At 48.9% G+C, this 18,071-nt stretch overlaps 1 protein-coding gene across 2 annotated transcripts in view; it reads right to left on the bottom strand.

Moving 5' to 3' along the window:
• Nucleotides 1–18,071, bottom strand: part of FANK1 (fibronectin type III and ankyrin repeat domains 1) — a 101,225-nt gene that overhangs the window by 15,547 nt on the left and 67,607 nt on the right. For both annotated transcript variants that reach the window (XM_049646620.1, XM_049646619.1), the window contains exons 2-3: nucleotides 10,138–10,315; nucleotides 3,923–4,047 (exon numbers count right to left, since the gene is read on the bottom strand). In XM_049646620.1, the coding sequence (XP_049502577.1) occupies nucleotides 3,923–4,047; nucleotides 10,138–10,315 (303 nt within the window). The remainder of the gene's footprint in view (nucleotides 1–3,922; nucleotides 4,048–10,137; nucleotides 10,316–18,071) is intronic.

The raw sequence follows: 18,071 nt of genomic DNA, 5'->3' as shown, positions 1-18,071 counted from the left end.
AAACAAAAGGACGTCTCATGGAAGAGAAGGAACACAGCATAATTGTTCATCATTCCTTGCTGAGTTTCATTCAGCAAAAGGAAGCAAGAACCATCATTCGGGGCATAAAAAACTATGATCCGCAGCCTTAACTCATTAACCCGTCTCAGAAAACTGCCAGGAAGGCAAAGAGGTTCTGAGGGTTCGCACCAGACGTGAATCAACCAAGGAATTTGGAACAGTCCCGGTTTATGCGAACTTGACAGACAAACAGAAATGAAAAGGCTCATGTTCACAGTGCAGAGCAGTTCTATCTCCACTCCTCCTACCCTTGAATCCTTTAAGACATTGTGGGCCTGGCCCAAGGGACTGCCATCAGTCAAGTGCAATTGACTATAAAGAAGGCGGGCTTTGCCTCTGTGGGCTTGTTTAGCTAATGTTTACCCCGAGTGTTGCAATGACAAACACACAGACACAGAATGGATACTGCCCGTGGGGAGGATGTCCGGGAATGCTCACCTACGCTGGACAGAACTCATCAGGCAGGACCACATGAGGGGCCACCCAGGAGGAGAAGGCAGAAAGCCATCGCCCTGTTCTGTAAAAGGGTCATTCGGCCACACGTATGCCAGCAGATATCACAACGGGGGAAAAACTTTCTTGGTGGAATTTAAGTCTCTATTAGAAGCAGTGAATAAATGATGAGCTCATTGGAGGAGATATTTGCCAATTAGCAAGCAGCAGCTGTTTTTCTCTTTTTAAGGGCCCAACTGATTAAAACTGCATGCCTCATTTAAGCAAGAGTCTCGTGTACTTTACCTGGAATTCAAAAAAAAAAAAAAAAAAAAAAAGCTGAGCATCCTTTATTCAAACAAAGTACATGCTTTTGTGACTCATTAAAACACTTTCAAGCTAAATGCAAATGATCAGCCCACAGAATCATTTTTACTGGTTTTGTAGAATATTCACATTTGTAATTCTTTGTTTAGTATGATCTGCCCTCCTTGAGGGAGTCTGCTGTGGGTGTTATAAATATAATAATAGCAGGAGAGCAGCAGCCTGCAGGAAGACGGTACCTGACCCTCGTCACCCAGGAGAGCCCCTGAGGCTGCATCTGGGCCGCAGCACTGCGCTGTGACCTGACAGAGGAGTGCTCCGCAAGCCCCAGTACCCCGGTCATCACCAGGAACCACATCTCCGTCACGCCTGGTCCCCGCAGCAGGTCTTGTCTAATGACCCATGGAAGCCACGGACCGCAGCGACGGATGCCCCGGACTACTGGACCAGCTCTCCGTGGCCGCCTCTCGGGAGCCAGCTTGGCGAGAAGGCGGCACAATCCCCGTCAGCTGAAAGGGACTAAGGTTTCTGCCCTTCCTAAAGAGCTCCCAATGGTACCCAAACACCCCGTCAATTCTGGCCACAAGGCCCAGAAGCCCCTGCCCTGACTCTGACGTGGTATGACGAAAGATGCCAGTGCCACCCGAGGTTCACCGTGGCGGGTCCTGCGTCCTGTTCACCCTCACCTTGCCGGTTCACGTGGACTCGCCCCAGCCAGGGGGGAAACACGCCCATCTCCCGAGAGACGTGAGTGTGAACTGAGACAATTAGTGTTTCTCCTCATCCTAATCCTGCCTCTGGGCCTTTCCACCCCCCGCCCATCCACCCATTTGTTGTGGACTTCTACATGCTGGATGGGTAGACAGGACTTCTAAGATTCCAGGTGGTACTTTGAACATGCTAGATGGGGGGCACTCAGTCGGTTAAGCGTCCAACTTCAGCTTGGGTCACGATCTCGCGGTCCATGAGTTTGAGCCCCGCGTCGGGCTCTGTGCTGACGGCTCGGAGCCTGGGGCCTGTTTCAGATTCTGTGTCTCCCTCTCTCTGCCCCTCCCCTGCTCACGCTCTGTCTTCCTCTGTCTCAAAAATAAGTAAAAACATTTAAAAAAATTCACTATGCGCGATGGGCCTCTACATGCTAGATGACCGTCCCATCCCAGCCTCCTTTCAGAAGCACACAAGTTGGTGGGAGACAAAGAGGATGAAAAATACATAAAATAAGATGCAGAGTGTTATCAGAAGCGGTGAGACGAAGCTGTGTGCTGAGAGAGGCACATGGCAGACGGTGTGGAGCACGAGGAACCACCCAGGCTCTACCTGTGGAGCGGGCTCAGCAGGCAGGAGGGGAAGGGGTGCCGGGAACGGGGGGCTCCAAGGTGGGAACGCTCCAGAGAGAAGGGGCGAAGGCAGTGGGGTGTGGGGGTGGCCTGTGGGTGGCTGGGGAGAGAGGACGGTGGGGAGCATGCTGGCCCAGCATCCCCTACAGAGACTCTATTCAAACAGCAGGTTCCTTGGCTAACCTTCCCCCCGTCCCTGCTCCTCCCTTCCCCGTGCCTGCGGAGGCCACGCTCTGCCTCCTTTCTTTCCCCTAAAAGCTCCAGGAGCAACCTGACCCCCATATGAAGAAAATGCTTTCGTGGCCACCACGTTAAGGACGAGCCCTCTTTCCGGACCTGTGTCCCTGTAACTGACCATTTCCCTTCCAAAGTCTGCTCTGAAATTCTGTGCCTTCGCAATGAGCGGAGCACCTTGGGGGAGGTACAGGACTCACGGCTGCCGCTGAATTCTCAGTTTGCCAAGCTAAGACCCAACTCCCCAGTGCCTTGTTTGCAAATGAAGGTCTTAGAGGCTCACAACCTGAATCATATATACATATGATACGATATATATATAATATATACGTACGTGTGTGTGCGTGTACACAAACATGCCAAATGCAATATTCACTAAAACTTTAAACTAACTTTTACGAGGGGCACCTGGGTGGGTCAGTTAAGCATCTGGCTCTTGATTTCAGTTCAGGTCATGATCTCACCAGCCTATGAGTTCAAGCCCCACATCAGGCTCTGTGCTGACAGCATGGAGCCTGCTTGGGGTTCATTCTCTCTCTCTCTCTCTCTCCCTCTCTCCCTGCCCCTCCCTGCTCATGCTCTCTAAGTGAATACATTTAAATTACCTTTACTCACAAGAGGAAGATTTTCTTTGTGCAACTCAAAAAAGATGTGTGTTTTCAGCGAGCAGGCCACGAAGAACATTCCTGACCATTTTAATCTTTACCACACACACATCTTTAAAACGTTTTAAAGTGGCAATCACAGAGGGGCGCCTGGGTGGCTCAGTCGGTTAAGCCTCCGACCCTTGACTTCGGCTCAGGTCACGATCCCGTGGTTTGTGAGTTTGGGCCCCGTGTGGGGCTCTGCGCTAACAGAGCAGAGCCCACTTGGGATTCTTTCCCTCCCTCTCACTCTTCCCCTCCCTCACTCGCTCTCTCTCAAAATAAATTTAAAAATCATTCCTTCACTCATTCATTCATAATAAAAAAAAAAAAAATCACCGATCACAGAAAATATTCACACCCTCAAACGTGACCTGGGGAAAGGACGCACTGGTCACAGGCGGCACAACCCGCCCCACCTGTGGAAGCCACGCTCTTCAGTTTTCCTCACTCACAGCATCGCCGGAAATCAGATGTGTGTGTCAAGACACAGAACTGAAATTGTCCAAAACGGACAAACCGCTTTGGAGACCTCCTCCGCCGAAGACACCCAAACAGGCAGCCTGTTTCTCGGCCCACACCCCTGCGGCCCTCGGCCCACACCCCTGCGGCCCATTTCCCAAGACAGGGGACCCCACCCTTTTGTACTGAATGTGCACTCACAGGGCGGTGCCGGCCCCAGCACGGTTCTCCCCTTTTGTTAAAGCACAAGGAGACTTCCCTCAACGCGCCGGCCAGGCCCGGCCCATAAACAATGTCATCCCAGTGTTCGAAAGCGGACCCGTGTCTGTTTCCAGGAAGGCCGGGCAACAGGCGGGATCTTTTTCCCTCCACACCGCCTATCGTCTTCGCTGACTTTTAGGCAAATGAGTTCCGCGTGCGTGTACTCACTGGTCGTAGATACCGAGACCACCGGGCTGTACTCATATTCTCCAGAGGGGCTGGTGACCTTCAGCCGAAATCTGTACAGCGTGCATGGTTCCAGACCCTCCACAACATGCTTTGTCGCATATCCCCTAGATGAGAGGAGACACGCGTCATGATGATACCAGGTGATCGAATCGGCACGCTCTGAGAGTCCCTAAAAAAGCAAGCGGAAGTGCTCTGTGAACGCGGGCTGCTTCTACTACGACCCCGTCTTGGTTGTGGTCAGTCTCCGAGGCTAGACCGCGAGGGCCCTGAGGGCAAAGGACAGGTCATGCATCCATCCTTCCCCACCCTGCCCAAATCGTAGAATCGGGAGCAAACACATGATTTTTTTGCTTTAAGCACAACTACTAAGTTTGGGGGCGGTTCGTTACACAGCAAGGGGTGACTGATACACATCAACAAAGAAGAAACGATAAGGAAGACAGTGAAGAAATGATACCAACAGCATTAAGAAAAAAACATTGGAGGGGAGGACCCGGGTGGCTCAGTCGGTGAAGCATCCGACTTCGGCTCAGGTCGTGATCTCGCGGTCCGTGAGCTCGAGCCCCGTGCTCACAGCTCAGAGCCTGGATCCTGCTCCGGATTCTGTGTCTCCCTCTCTCTGCCCCTCCTCCCCTGCTCACGCTCCATGTTTCTCTCAAAAATAAATAAACGTCAAAAAAAATGTGTTTAATAAAAAAAATCTGAATTACGAATCCAAGAAAACAGGAGGGTTGAAAGTCAGTATAACTATATTTGCCATCAAAGTGAAACCTCTAAAACCAAGGTAAATATTCAGAAAAACCACATGGTCCAAAGATCATCATCGTCACCACCTAAAATGTATCAGGCTGGCACATGGTCTCAAGAGTTAAGTGGATTTTGTCATTAGGTGAGCGTAAAGCCATATCTATAGGTACGTGAATCAGAAAATGAACCCTGGCTTTGTGGCACATGAAAAGACCTTTAGGAGCTCAAATTGAATATAATATCCCAGCTTCAGTGGAATTCGATGTCAAGGGTCAAAGACTCAACATAGTTGAGCCAAAATGAAGCCAAAAGTGCCCCCGATAAAACCCAATGTTGCCAAATATCGTAAGGTTGCCCTGAAGCGAGCAGCTCCTTCGTAACCCCTGGAAAGAGAAATTACACAACTGTTCTGAAAGCAGAAGTTACTGAGCACATTAATGGAAGGCTGGAGGCTCTCGCTTCCATCGAGAGGACCCCAAGGAGAGCACCTGACACACACAGGGCCCCAGGGACACCGCTGCCGGCGGCCGTACTCCACAAGGACCGCAGCCCAGCCGCGGGGGGGACTAGCAGAGGCCGCGCAGCAAGCCTGTGGGAGAAGCACAACTTCCCACGGCCCAGGCGCGGTACCTAAACAGACAAAACAATCTAGCGGAAAGCATAACGCACGCCCGTATTTTCGTTATCAGTCAATAAGCAAATATTTGACACAGCAGCTCAGCAAACATGGAACGTGAGGAACAAGATCCCAGGGGCGTCTGGGCGGCTCAGTCGGTTAAGCATCTGACTTTTGATTTCGGCTCAGGTCACGATCTCACGGTTTGTGGGTTCAAGCTCTGTGCTGGGCTCTGCACTGAGCCGGAGCCTGCTTGGGATTCCTCTCCCTCTCTTTCTCTGCCCCTCCCCTACTCGTGTTGTCTCTGTCTAGAAAGAAAAGAAAAGAGAAAGGAAAAGAAAACAGAAAAGAAAAAAAGGAGGAAGGAAGGAAGGAAGGGAGAGGGGAGGGAGGAAAAGAAAAAAAGGAAAGAAAAAAGAAAAGAAACCAAATACTGGAACACCTAAGGACTCAGTTGCCAGACTTGCCCGTTTCTCTATGCTCCCCCCACCCCACCCCAGCTCCAATCCAGTCTCCCGTTGGCGATTCTGAAATTCATCTCTGTAGCCCTGACCCTCCCGCAGCCCCATCTCCCCCAGCTGCTCCGATGTCTCCATCTCCAGCCCATGTCCCAACTGAGCTCTGCTCCTCCCCGTCTTCCCATCTTTATTTGAGTTGCCTGGGCCCAACGCCTCGGTGCCACCAGCAGAAGACTGGATCACTGTTCCCCAATATTCGGTGCCCTCCCGAGGGTTCCATAACCCTGTCCTGCTGAACCCAGACACAGCTGTAGGATCTGCTTCGAGCAATGAAGCAGAAGCAGGAGTGAAACGTGTCATTCTGGATGGAAGCTTCCAGAAACAGCGTGCCCTGGCCTCTGCCCGCCGCCACAGTGACTGTCAACAGTCAGGCAGAGGTGGCTCCGTCAGCCCAGGCGGATGTGGGAGAAGGACAGCGTGGAGGGGAGCCACGGCCAACACAGTGGGGATTTCGTGCGGGGAAATTAACTGTTGTCCAAAGCACAGAGGTTCTGAGGTTTCACGCCGCACAGCTCTCCTGTCCCGGAGGCGCAGACACAGCTTCAGCCCCCTTGGAGCTGCTCCTTCCTTCCCATGTCGTATCTGAGCCACCAGCAAAGTCTTCCAGTCTGTCTTTAGAACCATCCTGAGTTCAACCACTGCTCACACTCTGTTCCATCAACCCCCCACCTCACTTAGGGCATGCGAGCACCTCCCCGAAGCCTGTTCCCGCCTCAGCAGCCAGGGTGATCGTCGGAAAGCATCTGCCAGGCCGCCGCTCCTCAGATTAATGGTCTCCGCTGGCTTTCCCGTCTCTCGGGGTAGAAGCCACAGCTCTGTCCGGCCCACGGACCCCGGTGACTACCTGCCATCGTCTCGCTGACCTCGTGCTACGTGGCTCTCCTCACTCCCTCCGCTCCTCAGTGTTCCTGGAACATACGTACCAGGCACAGGCCCATCTCATTCGCTGTTTCCTTTGCCTGGAATGTTCTTTCAGATCCTCGCAAGGCTCCAGACATCCCTCCCTTCTTACCCGGATGTTACCTTCTCAGGGAAGCCTTCTTTACCTCTGCTCCAAACCCCCAACTTCCCCTATGCTTTTTCTCCCTGCACTTATCACCATCTGACCTACCCTCTATTTTCACTTCTGTCTCTTATTTATTGTTTTTCTGAGCATGAGGGAGGAAATGGTGTCTCTCTGTTCAGTGCGCATCCCCAGCATCCAGAACGATGTCTGGCCCACAACAGATACTCATTAATACACGCTGACTGACTGAATGAAATGCATGATAACCATGAATGAATGATTCATGAACAAAATGCACAGCTGCCATAGGAATTTAGAGGGGTAGACAATAGGCTAGTAAAGAGTTATTCAGTCCAGGTTGAGTCTGACCGCAGGGAAGAAAGGGAGGGGCAGGGAGATTGGTCCGATCAGGGAAACCGGCTGACCACGCATGCAGGAGAAGTCAAGGCCTATTCAAAGGACAGTAAACAGATCTCACTGGAAGATTCGTGCTCAGAAACGAGAGACAACCAGAAAGGCAGGTTCGGGGCCAACTGTGAAAGGCATCGTCTGAAGAGCTGGACCTTCATCCTTCCAGAAATGGAGACTCCGCGGAAGGGAATTTGAAAAAAGGAAGATTAACAAAGCTAACCTAGCAAGACAGAAGGGAAGGATAAAAGGCCGGAAGAAAGGGCAAGAGGCCAGTGCCGTCAGCAAATGTGCTAGATGGTCGTAGGACCTGGAGACGAATGGTCCAGGAGATAGAGCTGGCACCCTCATGGGGGGGGAAGTGCCACAGTATCATCAGGGGAAGCAGGGGCGGGGTGGGGGAGCATCTGCAAAGGGAGATCTCACAAAACTGTGTGACTGGCTGTGAGGACAGCCCACGCCAAAGAGGACACCGGCATTGGCTGGCCGTGAACGGGAACGGACACTGGCAAGTCAAAAAGAAGTTCTCACATCCATCATTCCAAGGTCAGATATTCGAAACCGCTTTTTCAAAGTCCGGCCTTGCCAGTTTTAAGGACACCGAGAGAAAGTGTAATGGAGCAAAAGAGGTCAAGATTAACACAGTCTGATTCTGCCACCTAGTGGCAAGCTCTGGCATCAGTTCTCCGAGGGAAGGCAAGCATTTCAGAAGGCTCTTGGGGGTGGCGGTCAGAAGGCCTCGCTGTGAGCTCCGCAACGTCAGGACCTCGTCCTGGTGAATCCCACAGCCAGACAGCACTCAGGTCCCCGGGGGGAAACAGACACCTCCGCCTGGAAACCAGGGCGCGTGGCTGCGGTCTCGCTGGGGACATTCTCTACCTGGCCACCCCACAAGGGAGACGAGAGCAAGTGGAGGCATATCCAGTAGGGCCCCACTTGCCCAAGTGCAAGTGTGTGTGAGGGAAATGGGGTGGGGGGGGGAGGGGATGAAGTCTTTTCCCTTCTCCATACGAATCACTTCTAATATCAGAATTCATGCTTTTAGGGGCGCCTGGGTGGCTCAGTCGGTCAAGCGTCCGACTTCAGCTCAGGTCAGGATCTCACGGTTCGTGAGTTCGAGCCCTGCGTCGGGCTCTGTGCGGACAGCTCGGAGCCTGGAGCCCGCTTCGGATTCTGTGTCTCCCTCTCTCCCTGCCCCTCCCCGACTCGCACTCTGTGTTGCTCTCAAAAATAAACATTAAAAAAAGAATTCATGCTTTTAGATGGAAACTACCTGATAGAGAATAACACACGACCTGACATAATTAAAAGAACATTTTTAAGTAGTCGGGCGAAGAATTATTTTCAGATTAACTGCATTTCAGATAAATGCGTCTGGGGGTTGTTTTCTGGGATTTTTTTTCGGTTGTTTTTTTGGGGGGGTTGTTTTATTTTTGTTTTAGGTACAAAGAATTGTTCATTAAATCTCGGGGCTATCATCACTCAGGGCAGTGGAAGGCTCTGTGAATACCTCACATGCTCATGATGCCACCTTGAGGAAAGGCCAGCAACATGCTGGAGCCAGTCTGTCCCTTCACCAGGCCAGTGCCAGCATCCTGGCTGTGAGGCTGTGCTCAAGTTTCCCATAGCGTTAGCCCCGGGGAAACGGGCCAGAGATACACAGGATCTTCCTGTGTTACTGCTTACGACCGGATACGAAATCTACAATGACCTCAAAATTCATTTCAGTTCCAGACCCTATTATTATCTCATGTTTGGTATACCTAACATAGTCATTTTGCAAGTGGCAAAGCTGTCAAAGGAATAAGAGTTGAAATGCAGACTAAGAGAAAAAGGACTTCCTGATTGCCCCCAAGGATGTTCATTTACTAACTCGTGCGACAGATATTTAGAGCACCCACTGTGTGTCAGGGCTCCACTGCCTAGGAACTGGGGGACAGGGTGTTAAGCAAGCAGAAATCTTTCCTGCCTCTCATGGAGTTTAAATACTGGTGGGGAGACAAAATGAACATGCAAACTGGACAAAGCCAGCAGAGCCAAATGTCGTAAGACACAAGCAATCAAGTCCTGACAGAGGGGATGCCTGGGTGGAAGGACCGCCACTTTGGATGACCTTTGGGGAGGGGACACTTGACCTGACGTTTGCGTGGTGTGAAGGAACCAGCCATACGAGAACAGAAGGAAACGCCTTCAAAGAAAAGGTAACGAGAAAGGCCCTGACCCGGGAACCAGCATGGCCTGGAAAGAGCGAACAAAGGACAGCGATGTGACAGGTGGTCCAGAAGGCATCCAGGGTAGACCTGGGGGCCCAGCCGCCATCTCCAAACCCAGCGGCCTGACGGCACCTCCTCTCAGATTCTCTTGATTCTGTCTCTACGTTTCAGAGTTTTAAAATATACCATTAGAATATTACAGAGGCCGAAGAAGCTCTCAAAGGTATAGGAGGTTTAATTTCAAAGTTGGTGCTAACACTTATCTTCCAAAAATTGTAATTCCCAAAAGCACAAATTCGTGCTTCTATAATTCGCAAAAGTCGTGCAGATGGTGTGACTCGTTCTTTTCTTTCATTTGAAAATGAATCCTTTTAAAATAGGAGTAGAATCAAGCCTCTCTCTTTTTATTAGTTTTTATTGACTTTTTTAAGACAGAGGCACACAAGCAGGGGAGGGGCAGAGAGAGGGAGACAGAGGATCCAAAGCAGGCTCTGTGCTGACAGCAGAGAACCCGACGCGGGGCTCGAACTCACGAACCATGTGATCATGACCTGAGCCTAAGTCAGACGCTTAACCAACTGAGCCACCCAGGTGCCCCAAAACAAGTCCTTTTAGAAATGATAGAAACCATTCCAGCTCATCAGGAAATCGTAACAAAACGTTAAGCAATTTAACACTGCACCTACGTATAAATGATACCGTAAGTGTGCGTTTTGGGGTCTTCTTCCTCGATCGAGAACCTGAACCACTGCTCTTGAGGTCCCTGCCGTTTTGCTTTCTTTTCCAGATCCCAGTATAATTCAATGCTGTGATGAGTCACTCTGCCCACAACAGGTGGATGAGGCTTTGAGGATGGTGTGATTTCTAAAAAAAGAATGATACAGAATTTCAGGACTCCATTTCCGGAAGGACCAGAGATCCTCTGAGTGCGTTATAGCTGCTCAGAGATCAGACTGTTTTCCCACACATCAAGCACACGTGTGAGTATCTCCCCCCCCCCCCTGCCCCCCTGCCCTGCTTGGAGAACATCTGAAAAGCTTAAGCGACAGAAAATTCAGGTGATGTTAGTGAGCTACCCCACACCTGAACGAGTAGATAGTACCGTTACCCATCAACACCATATTTCACTTACGGACCTTTCCACGATGATGGTTAACATACCAGACTAATTAGGTTGCTTTTGAGCTAATGAAACTCAGTATGCCGCTATAATCCATCAGTGAAATGGCCGGTTAACAGAGCCCTTAGAAAAATATACCTGGTCCAAGTATCTGTAGCACAGATGACAAAGGATTGGTATCTATTCTATACAAACAGCTCTTACAAACGAACCAAAGGGAAAACCCAACCGCTAATAACGAACCAGGCAACAGATGAGCTGTGCACCAAAAAATGTCAAAAACAAACAGCTAGCATAATGTCCAAAACAGACATTCATATTCCCCACTGGCCACATGACAACGGTGTATAACTTTATATCCAGTCAGACACTCAAGAAGACCTATCATAACTACTGGTGGTGACAATGCAGGGAGGGGACACTCTCACACATTGGTGGTTGAGAAATAGGAATTCTAGTCTTTTTAGGAAGCAATATGGCAGCATGTATTAAAATTAAAAAGACATGTAAGCCTTCTCTCCAGCCATCCCACGCCTGCAGAAATCAAAGCACAGAGGGACACCTATTCAAGGGCATTAAGTGCTACAGTTTTTAGCAGCTTACAGCAAGAGAGACAGAGAGATGACCCGATTCTAAGGGAACAAATAAATGATGATGTGTCCAAAGCGTGGAATGTAATATGGCCTTTACAAAAGGAGCTAGTTCTATACGACATGCCTTGAGAGGATTTCCAGAAGGTATTCCCGAATGAGAAAGCAAGAGGCAGAGAAAAACACAGACTATCCCATTGCTATGAAAGATGACAAGGGGCCCAGCACACACCAGGTTGGTCAGGGTTCGGTGGTTGTGTTTCATGTTAGCTTCACCCACTCGGGCGGGACTGTTAAATTCTTGGAGGGCTGGGTTCTTAAACTCCTTCTAAGACCTCTGCCCATCCTGCGGGGCTTTTCGGGCCTCCAAAGTATTACTGATTTTGCACACTTGTTATTAAGAAAAGATTTTTGCTTCCCTTAAGCCAGTCCTCGGGTAGCTGACCCACCACCGGCTCCGCAGACCCGGGGGACCTCCTGGCAGCGTGGCCCTCATTGAGGAAGGCAGGGCTGCCCTGGCCTTGCCTGCTCCAGGCCAGGAAGACAACACCACTGTCCTTTACTTCCCAGAGATACTCTCGGGGGCAGCCTGCAAGCTCACGTTTCTCGACTTCATTTTCCTAATATTTATTAAAAGCATGGCATGGTGGAATGGGATAAACCTGGGTTTAAGTTCATGCTCTGAAACAGTCAAAAACACAGTGTTCTTGTGATGACTAAATAACACAGTAAGTAGCTCAAGAGGGGCACCTGGGTGGCTCAGTCGGCTAAGCGTCCGACTTTGGCCCAGGTCATGATCTCACTGTTCGTGAGTTCGAGCCCCCCATCAGGCTCACTGCTGTCAGTGCGGAGCCCGCTTCAGACCCTCTGTCCCCCACGCCCTCTTCCCCTCCCCCGCTTGCTCGCTTACTCTCTCAAAAATAAACATTTTTTTTAAAAAAGGGAAGTGGCTGCATAAATTCCGGCGTACTTCGTCCAATGAAATCCTCCACGGCACCTGAAAGAAACTAGTGCTACATGTGACACACATAAACCTCAGTGAGTGGAAAACACAAGCTTAAAGGACACACTACGTTCTACCGCTTATGTTAGTGTTTAGAACACTAGATATCATCTATGAATACGCACACGTGCATAAAAGTTAAATACGTGGATGGGAAGAATGCCTACCACCTGGGTAGAGTTACCTCGAAGCTGGGGAAGGGACAGAGCTGTGATGGGGAGGGGACACTGACCTCTACATTTGTAGGGTTTCAGTTCTTTGAGAATCTAAGACATATTTGGCAAAACGCCTGCGTTTTAAACCTATATGGTATATGGGGGGGGGTACAATTTTCAATAACTTTGAAATGTCTGCAATATTAAAAAGCATAAAAATGATAAACGTTACTCTTACGGGGCTCCGGGCTTCCTTAGAAAAACCTATTTCAATGTTAACATACTAACTAGTATGTTAGTATCTGTGGGGAAAGGAACACACACCCTCCACATGCCAGCCAATGGCCCTTCTGTATTAGCATCTCATTTAATCCCAGCAACGCCGCCTGACATATCCTGAGGACTCACACCTGAGGTTAGGACATCATTGTTGAGTAACTTTTTTTTTTCTTTCCAGAACCTTCTAAAACCATCCAAAGACCAGGACTGACAGGCTGTTATGGATAACCCCCCAAATAAGTAGAAGCCACATAATACTTCTATTCCAAAGAAGCCCAGCTTAGAATCCCACTAAAAATCAAGATTTTGGGGTGAGAAACCCTAAATGAACACCAAATTTCGAAATGGAAAAACCAAATGGCTCGCCACAAATTGACAGGAGGAATAAAAAGAGAATATTCCCAGTTACGCAAGCGAATCGTTAACACAGGCAAATAACCAGAGACCTCCATCCGAGAGCTTAGCGCTGGCCACAGATGGTCAGACCTCTATCCCTGAGCTCGGCCCCAGGGCCACCAGACCTGGCAACATGCCCCCATCCGGCTACAGTCTCAGCACGGGCAGGACTCCCTACTATTCGCCAGCCCTCCCCCTGATCTGGCTCAGTGGAAAATGTGTGGTGTTTGGAAAAGTTGAGGGGCTGCCCCCCTTTTGGGGGTGAGGGGAGAGATCCAGACTTCACTGCCCCCACACGAATGCACGGCCGTCGTAGCAGCAACGGGCTGCGATGGAGATGTCACTTTGCACCTGCTTTAGTTACCAGAACAGGGAAGATCCATGCACCGACCAGTGGGGATATTCTAAGTCTTCCTCGCTTAACAATAAAAACTTTCCACGATGCAAATCTCAACCTGGGTAAGAGATGCTTTTGGCAGAAAGCGATTAATGCCAAACAGAACTCGGATGGTCAGGATACGAATGAGTGTTCTCGCCAGGTAAGACCTGAGGGTTTTTCAGGTGACCCAAAAATAAACAGCGGATGAGAGCAAGCTCGTTTTGGTCTTTGAACAACCTACAGTCATTTGACAAGGGACAACATTATATATACTTACACATTTATACATATATATTAATATACATACTATGTAGTTTGTATTTTCTCTTTGATAAAGACTCTGGTATTTTTGTCGTGACCTGATCATACACATATTTTAGGATGTTGGCTTTAGGATCCTAAAATATGTATACGAACACGTCACTAGCCAAAGTGCAAACCATCAACATGCCAAGGGAACAGAGGCCTGGGTCAACACTGAGCCTGCATGAGAACTGTCAGAAATGGCAAGTGACGGGCCTGGTGGCTGGGAGAACAGCAAAAATTATATAGCGCTCATTCTGTGCCAGGCACTCTCATAGATGCTTTCCATATACTTATCTGTTTAAACTTCACTACAACTATATGTTACAAGGAATTTTAGTATTCTCATTATAAAGTATCTGAGCACAGGGGCACCTGGGTGGCTCAGTTAAGCGTCCGACTTCGGCTCAGGTCATGATCTCGCGGTTTGTGAGTTCTAGCCCCGCGTCGGGCTCTGTGCTGACACCTCAGAGTCTGGAGCCTGCTTCGGATTCTGTGTCTCCCTGTCTCTCTGCCCCTCCCTCCCTCTCTCTCTTTCTCTCAAAAATAAATAAACATTAAAAAAAATTGTTTTTAAGTATCTGAGCACAGAGAAGTTAAAGAACTTGCCCAAGTTCACACAGTAGTAATCGGCAGAATCAGGCAGTCTGGCTCAGGAGTCCCTTACTTAATTTATTTATTTTGAGAGACAGAGAGAATGCAAATGGGGGAGGGGCAGAGAGAGAGAAAGTACCAAGCAGGATTGGAGCTGTCAGTGCAGAGCCTGATGTGAGGCTTGAATTCACGAGCTGTGAGATCATGACCTGAGCTGAAATCAAGAGGCTGCTTAATCGGCTGAGCCACCCGGGCACCCAAGGGTCCCTAGCTCTCAACCCTATACCATACTGCCACTCGGGAGCAGAGACATAAAATGTAGAGCTGGGTGAATAATCTATTCGTTAGAGCTACAGATTTCTTCAAACCATTCTTTTATTTTTATGTTAACGCCAGTGTAATTGACAAACAGCGTTCTATTAGTTTCAGGCGTACAATGTAATGGTTCAACAATTCCAGAGATCATTCAGGGCTCATCAGAAGTGTGCTCTCAGTCCCCTTCACCTATTTCACCCATCCCCCACCCACTTCCCCTCTGGTGACCACCATTTTGTTCTCTCTAGATAAGAGTATTTTGGGGGCGTCTGGGCAGCTCAGTCGGTTAGCTTCCGACTCAAGTTCAAGCCCCGCATCGGGCTCTGGGCTGATGGTGCCGAGCCTGCTTGGGATCCTCTCTCTGCCCCTCCCGCATCTCTCTCTCAAAATAAATAAATCAACTTTACAAAAAAAAAAACCAAGTGTGTTTGGGTCAAACCATTCTTTTTAAATAAGGTTTCACTTGTGAACCAACTTGAACCCCCAGGAAATTTCAAAATTAGTAAGAAAAGTGGACGAGGGCAGGCGATCATTGTTTCAACGCAGCGCAGGGAGGGTGCACGGAGGAGGGAGAAGTAGGCCAACCCCCTCACAGCACCGGGGTCGGGAACTCAGTCCACGAAAAAGAACGTGGTCTAAGAAGAGCACAGGACCCGGAGTGGGCACCAAGACCAGAGGGAGGTTTGGCTGCGGTCCACCTTGACACCACACGTGTGGGAAGGAAGCCGGCCAGGGGCCTCTTTCCGTCCAGCACGAGATGTGGGGGTGGGGTGGGAGGAGGGCAGTAACAGGTGAAGAAGAGGTTATAGAACACGGGTTAACTAGTGAGACGACCCTATATGAATACTCATACCAGGGCAAGGTGCACACATCCTACTGGAGAAACGTGCTGACCTGAGTTCACTACCAATACGTGAACAAGTTCCTCTAGGTTTACATTTGGTCACCCCACGCTTTACAGGGAACCGAGAATTGCACAGGGAGGGAAGCATATCTAGGACCACAGGCCCGGCTCACTCTACTCCAGGATTAACCTACCGGCGGTATGATAAGTAATCATCTTTCTGAAGGTGACTGAAATCAACATTTTTGAAAACCTCAAAAGCTCACCTTTTTGCGGTTTATTTAACCGGGATGTTCCTATCCACATTTGTATTTCTCTTCTACCATAAGAAACACTACTTGGGGAATTGTTCTTTATAAATTTTATCAAACGAACACACACACATTAAGAGACACAAGTTAGATGCTACTTTTTTATTATTTTAATTCCAGCATAGTTGGGATACAGTGTTAGATGCTACTTTTTATACAGAACTTTTAGGACTCTCTTCTTCCAGGGGCACCTGGCGGGGGGCTCAGTTGGTTAAGCATCCAACTCTCAGTTCTGGCTCAGATCATGATCTCACAGTTTGTGAGTTCGAGCCCCGCATCGGGCTCTGCGCTGACAGCATAGAGCACGGTTGGGATTCTCTATCTCTGCCCCTCCCCTGCTCGCACTCTCTCTCAAAATAACATTAAAAAAGAGAGCAAGAACTCTTTTTCCTGATTAAGAGTATCAGATCTTTCAGAAGGTATTTTTGTTTAAGTCTGATAAACAGCGTCAAACATTCTTTAAATTTTTTTAATGTTTATTTACTTTTGAGAGAAAGAGACAGACAGAGGTGAGCAGGGGAGGGGCAGAAAGAGAGGGAGACACAGAATGTGAAGCAGGCTCCAGGCTCCGAGCTGTCAGCACAGAGCCCGGTGCAGGGCTCAAACCCCCCGAACCACGAGATCATGACCTGAGCCAAAGCTGGACGCTTAACCAACTGAGCCACCCAGGCACCCGCCAGGGTCAAAATCTAACCGATCACGTAATCTCACGTCACAATTTCAGGCTTAAACTTTAACTTTCCTAAAGATACCAACAAAGAAGGAAAGAAAAAACCCTACCTTCGACTTTGCGAGGTTCCCTTCGACAGCTGGTAGGTTCTTTCCATCGTGGCAAACTTATCTCACCTGAGAAGCTTCCCGACAGGGAACAGGCTGGTGGTTGCCAGAGGTCATGGGGCGGGGTGGGTAAAGGGGAGGAGAGGACAAACTTGCAGCTATAAGATAAGTCATGGAAATATAACGCACCACACCGCGACCCCAGGAAGCAAGACCGTGCTGCAACTTCCCAGTTGCTAAGAGTAGATCTTAAAAGTCCTCATCCCAGGAGGGAAAAAAAAAAAAAATGATCTTTACCTACGTAGGGGGACGGATGTTAACTAGACTCACTGTGGGGATCACAAATATCGAATCAGTATGTTGTACACCCGAAACTAAGGTTATAGGTCAATTACACCTTGATGAAAAAACAAAAGAGGAAAAAAAAAAAGGTTTTCCAAAATATGAAAAGGGAAAAAAACAAGGCAGACCGCCAAAGGACAGTTGTATGAGGATTTAGGTATGTGTTATGTGCCATAAATGCTCTTCATAAGAAAGTTCTTATGCAAATCTGACAAATAAAACAATTTTATGCCCCTCCTGCCATTTGTCAAGTAATAAATAATATGAACGTAAAATATAGAGGCCTTCATACGCTGTCACCATTCAGTCCCTATGGCGGCATAAAATATGGCTCTCGAGCACACCAGAAATCCATTTTTAAAAGCTATCATTTACAAATTATAGGTTTTAACACAGAATACTGTAAAGTTTAAGTAAACCACTGTACAGTATTAGGCCTTGGGATCCTAATTTTTTTTAGATATGGGTTGTAATAATACAACACAACATGAGGCGCCTGCGTAGCTCGAGTGGTTTAGCGCCCGATTTCAGCTCAGGTCACGATCTCACGGTTCACGAGTTGGAGCCCCGCGTGAGACTCTGTGCTGACAGCTCGGAGCCTGGAGCCTGCTTCGGATGCTGTGTCTCCCTCTCTCTCTGCCCCTCCCCCACTCAAGGTCTTTCTCCCTCTCTCTCAAAAATAAACATTTAAAAAAAGCTTTTAGTCATATAATGCGACAGAAATGTGCCAGCCCTATAAAAAGAAACTCACAAGATGAATTAGTAAAAACATCACATTATCTAGTATCCCAACGAGAGGCACATGGTAGTGTTTTAAAAGGTGGGGGGGGGGGGGGGGGGGTGCACCTGGGTGGCTCAGTCAACCAAGCATCTAGCTTCGGCTCAGGTCATGGTCTCGTGGGTCATGAGTCGGAGCCCTGCATCGGGCTCTCTGCGGTCAGTGCGGAATCTGCTTCGGATCCTCTCCCTGCCCCTCCCCCAGTTCGTGCTCTTACTCTCTCTCTCGAAAATAAATGAACATTAAAATAAATAAATAAATGGCTACAGAGAAAACCAGTGATCAGGGTCCATACTGGAATCGGCAAATTGTGATTAGTGGGATGGGCAGCAGAAAATGGTGGAGAAAACAGACAGGAGTATATTCATGGTAAATACAGAATACCATAAAAACGGAATGGTCATTTCCCTGTCCTTCCAAAGACACCTGCAAAT

Source organism: Panthera uncia, chromosome D2 (genome assembly GCF_023721935.1).
Source record: "Panthera uncia isolate 11264 chromosome D2, Puncia_PCG_1.0, whole genome shotgun sequence".
In the NCBI taxonomy this organism is placed as follows: domain Eukaryota; kingdom Metazoa; phylum Chordata; class Mammalia; order Carnivora; family Felidae; genus Panthera; species Panthera uncia.
Note: the sequence above shows the minus strand (reverse complement) of the source record. Positions and strands in the feature narration are given on the sequence as shown.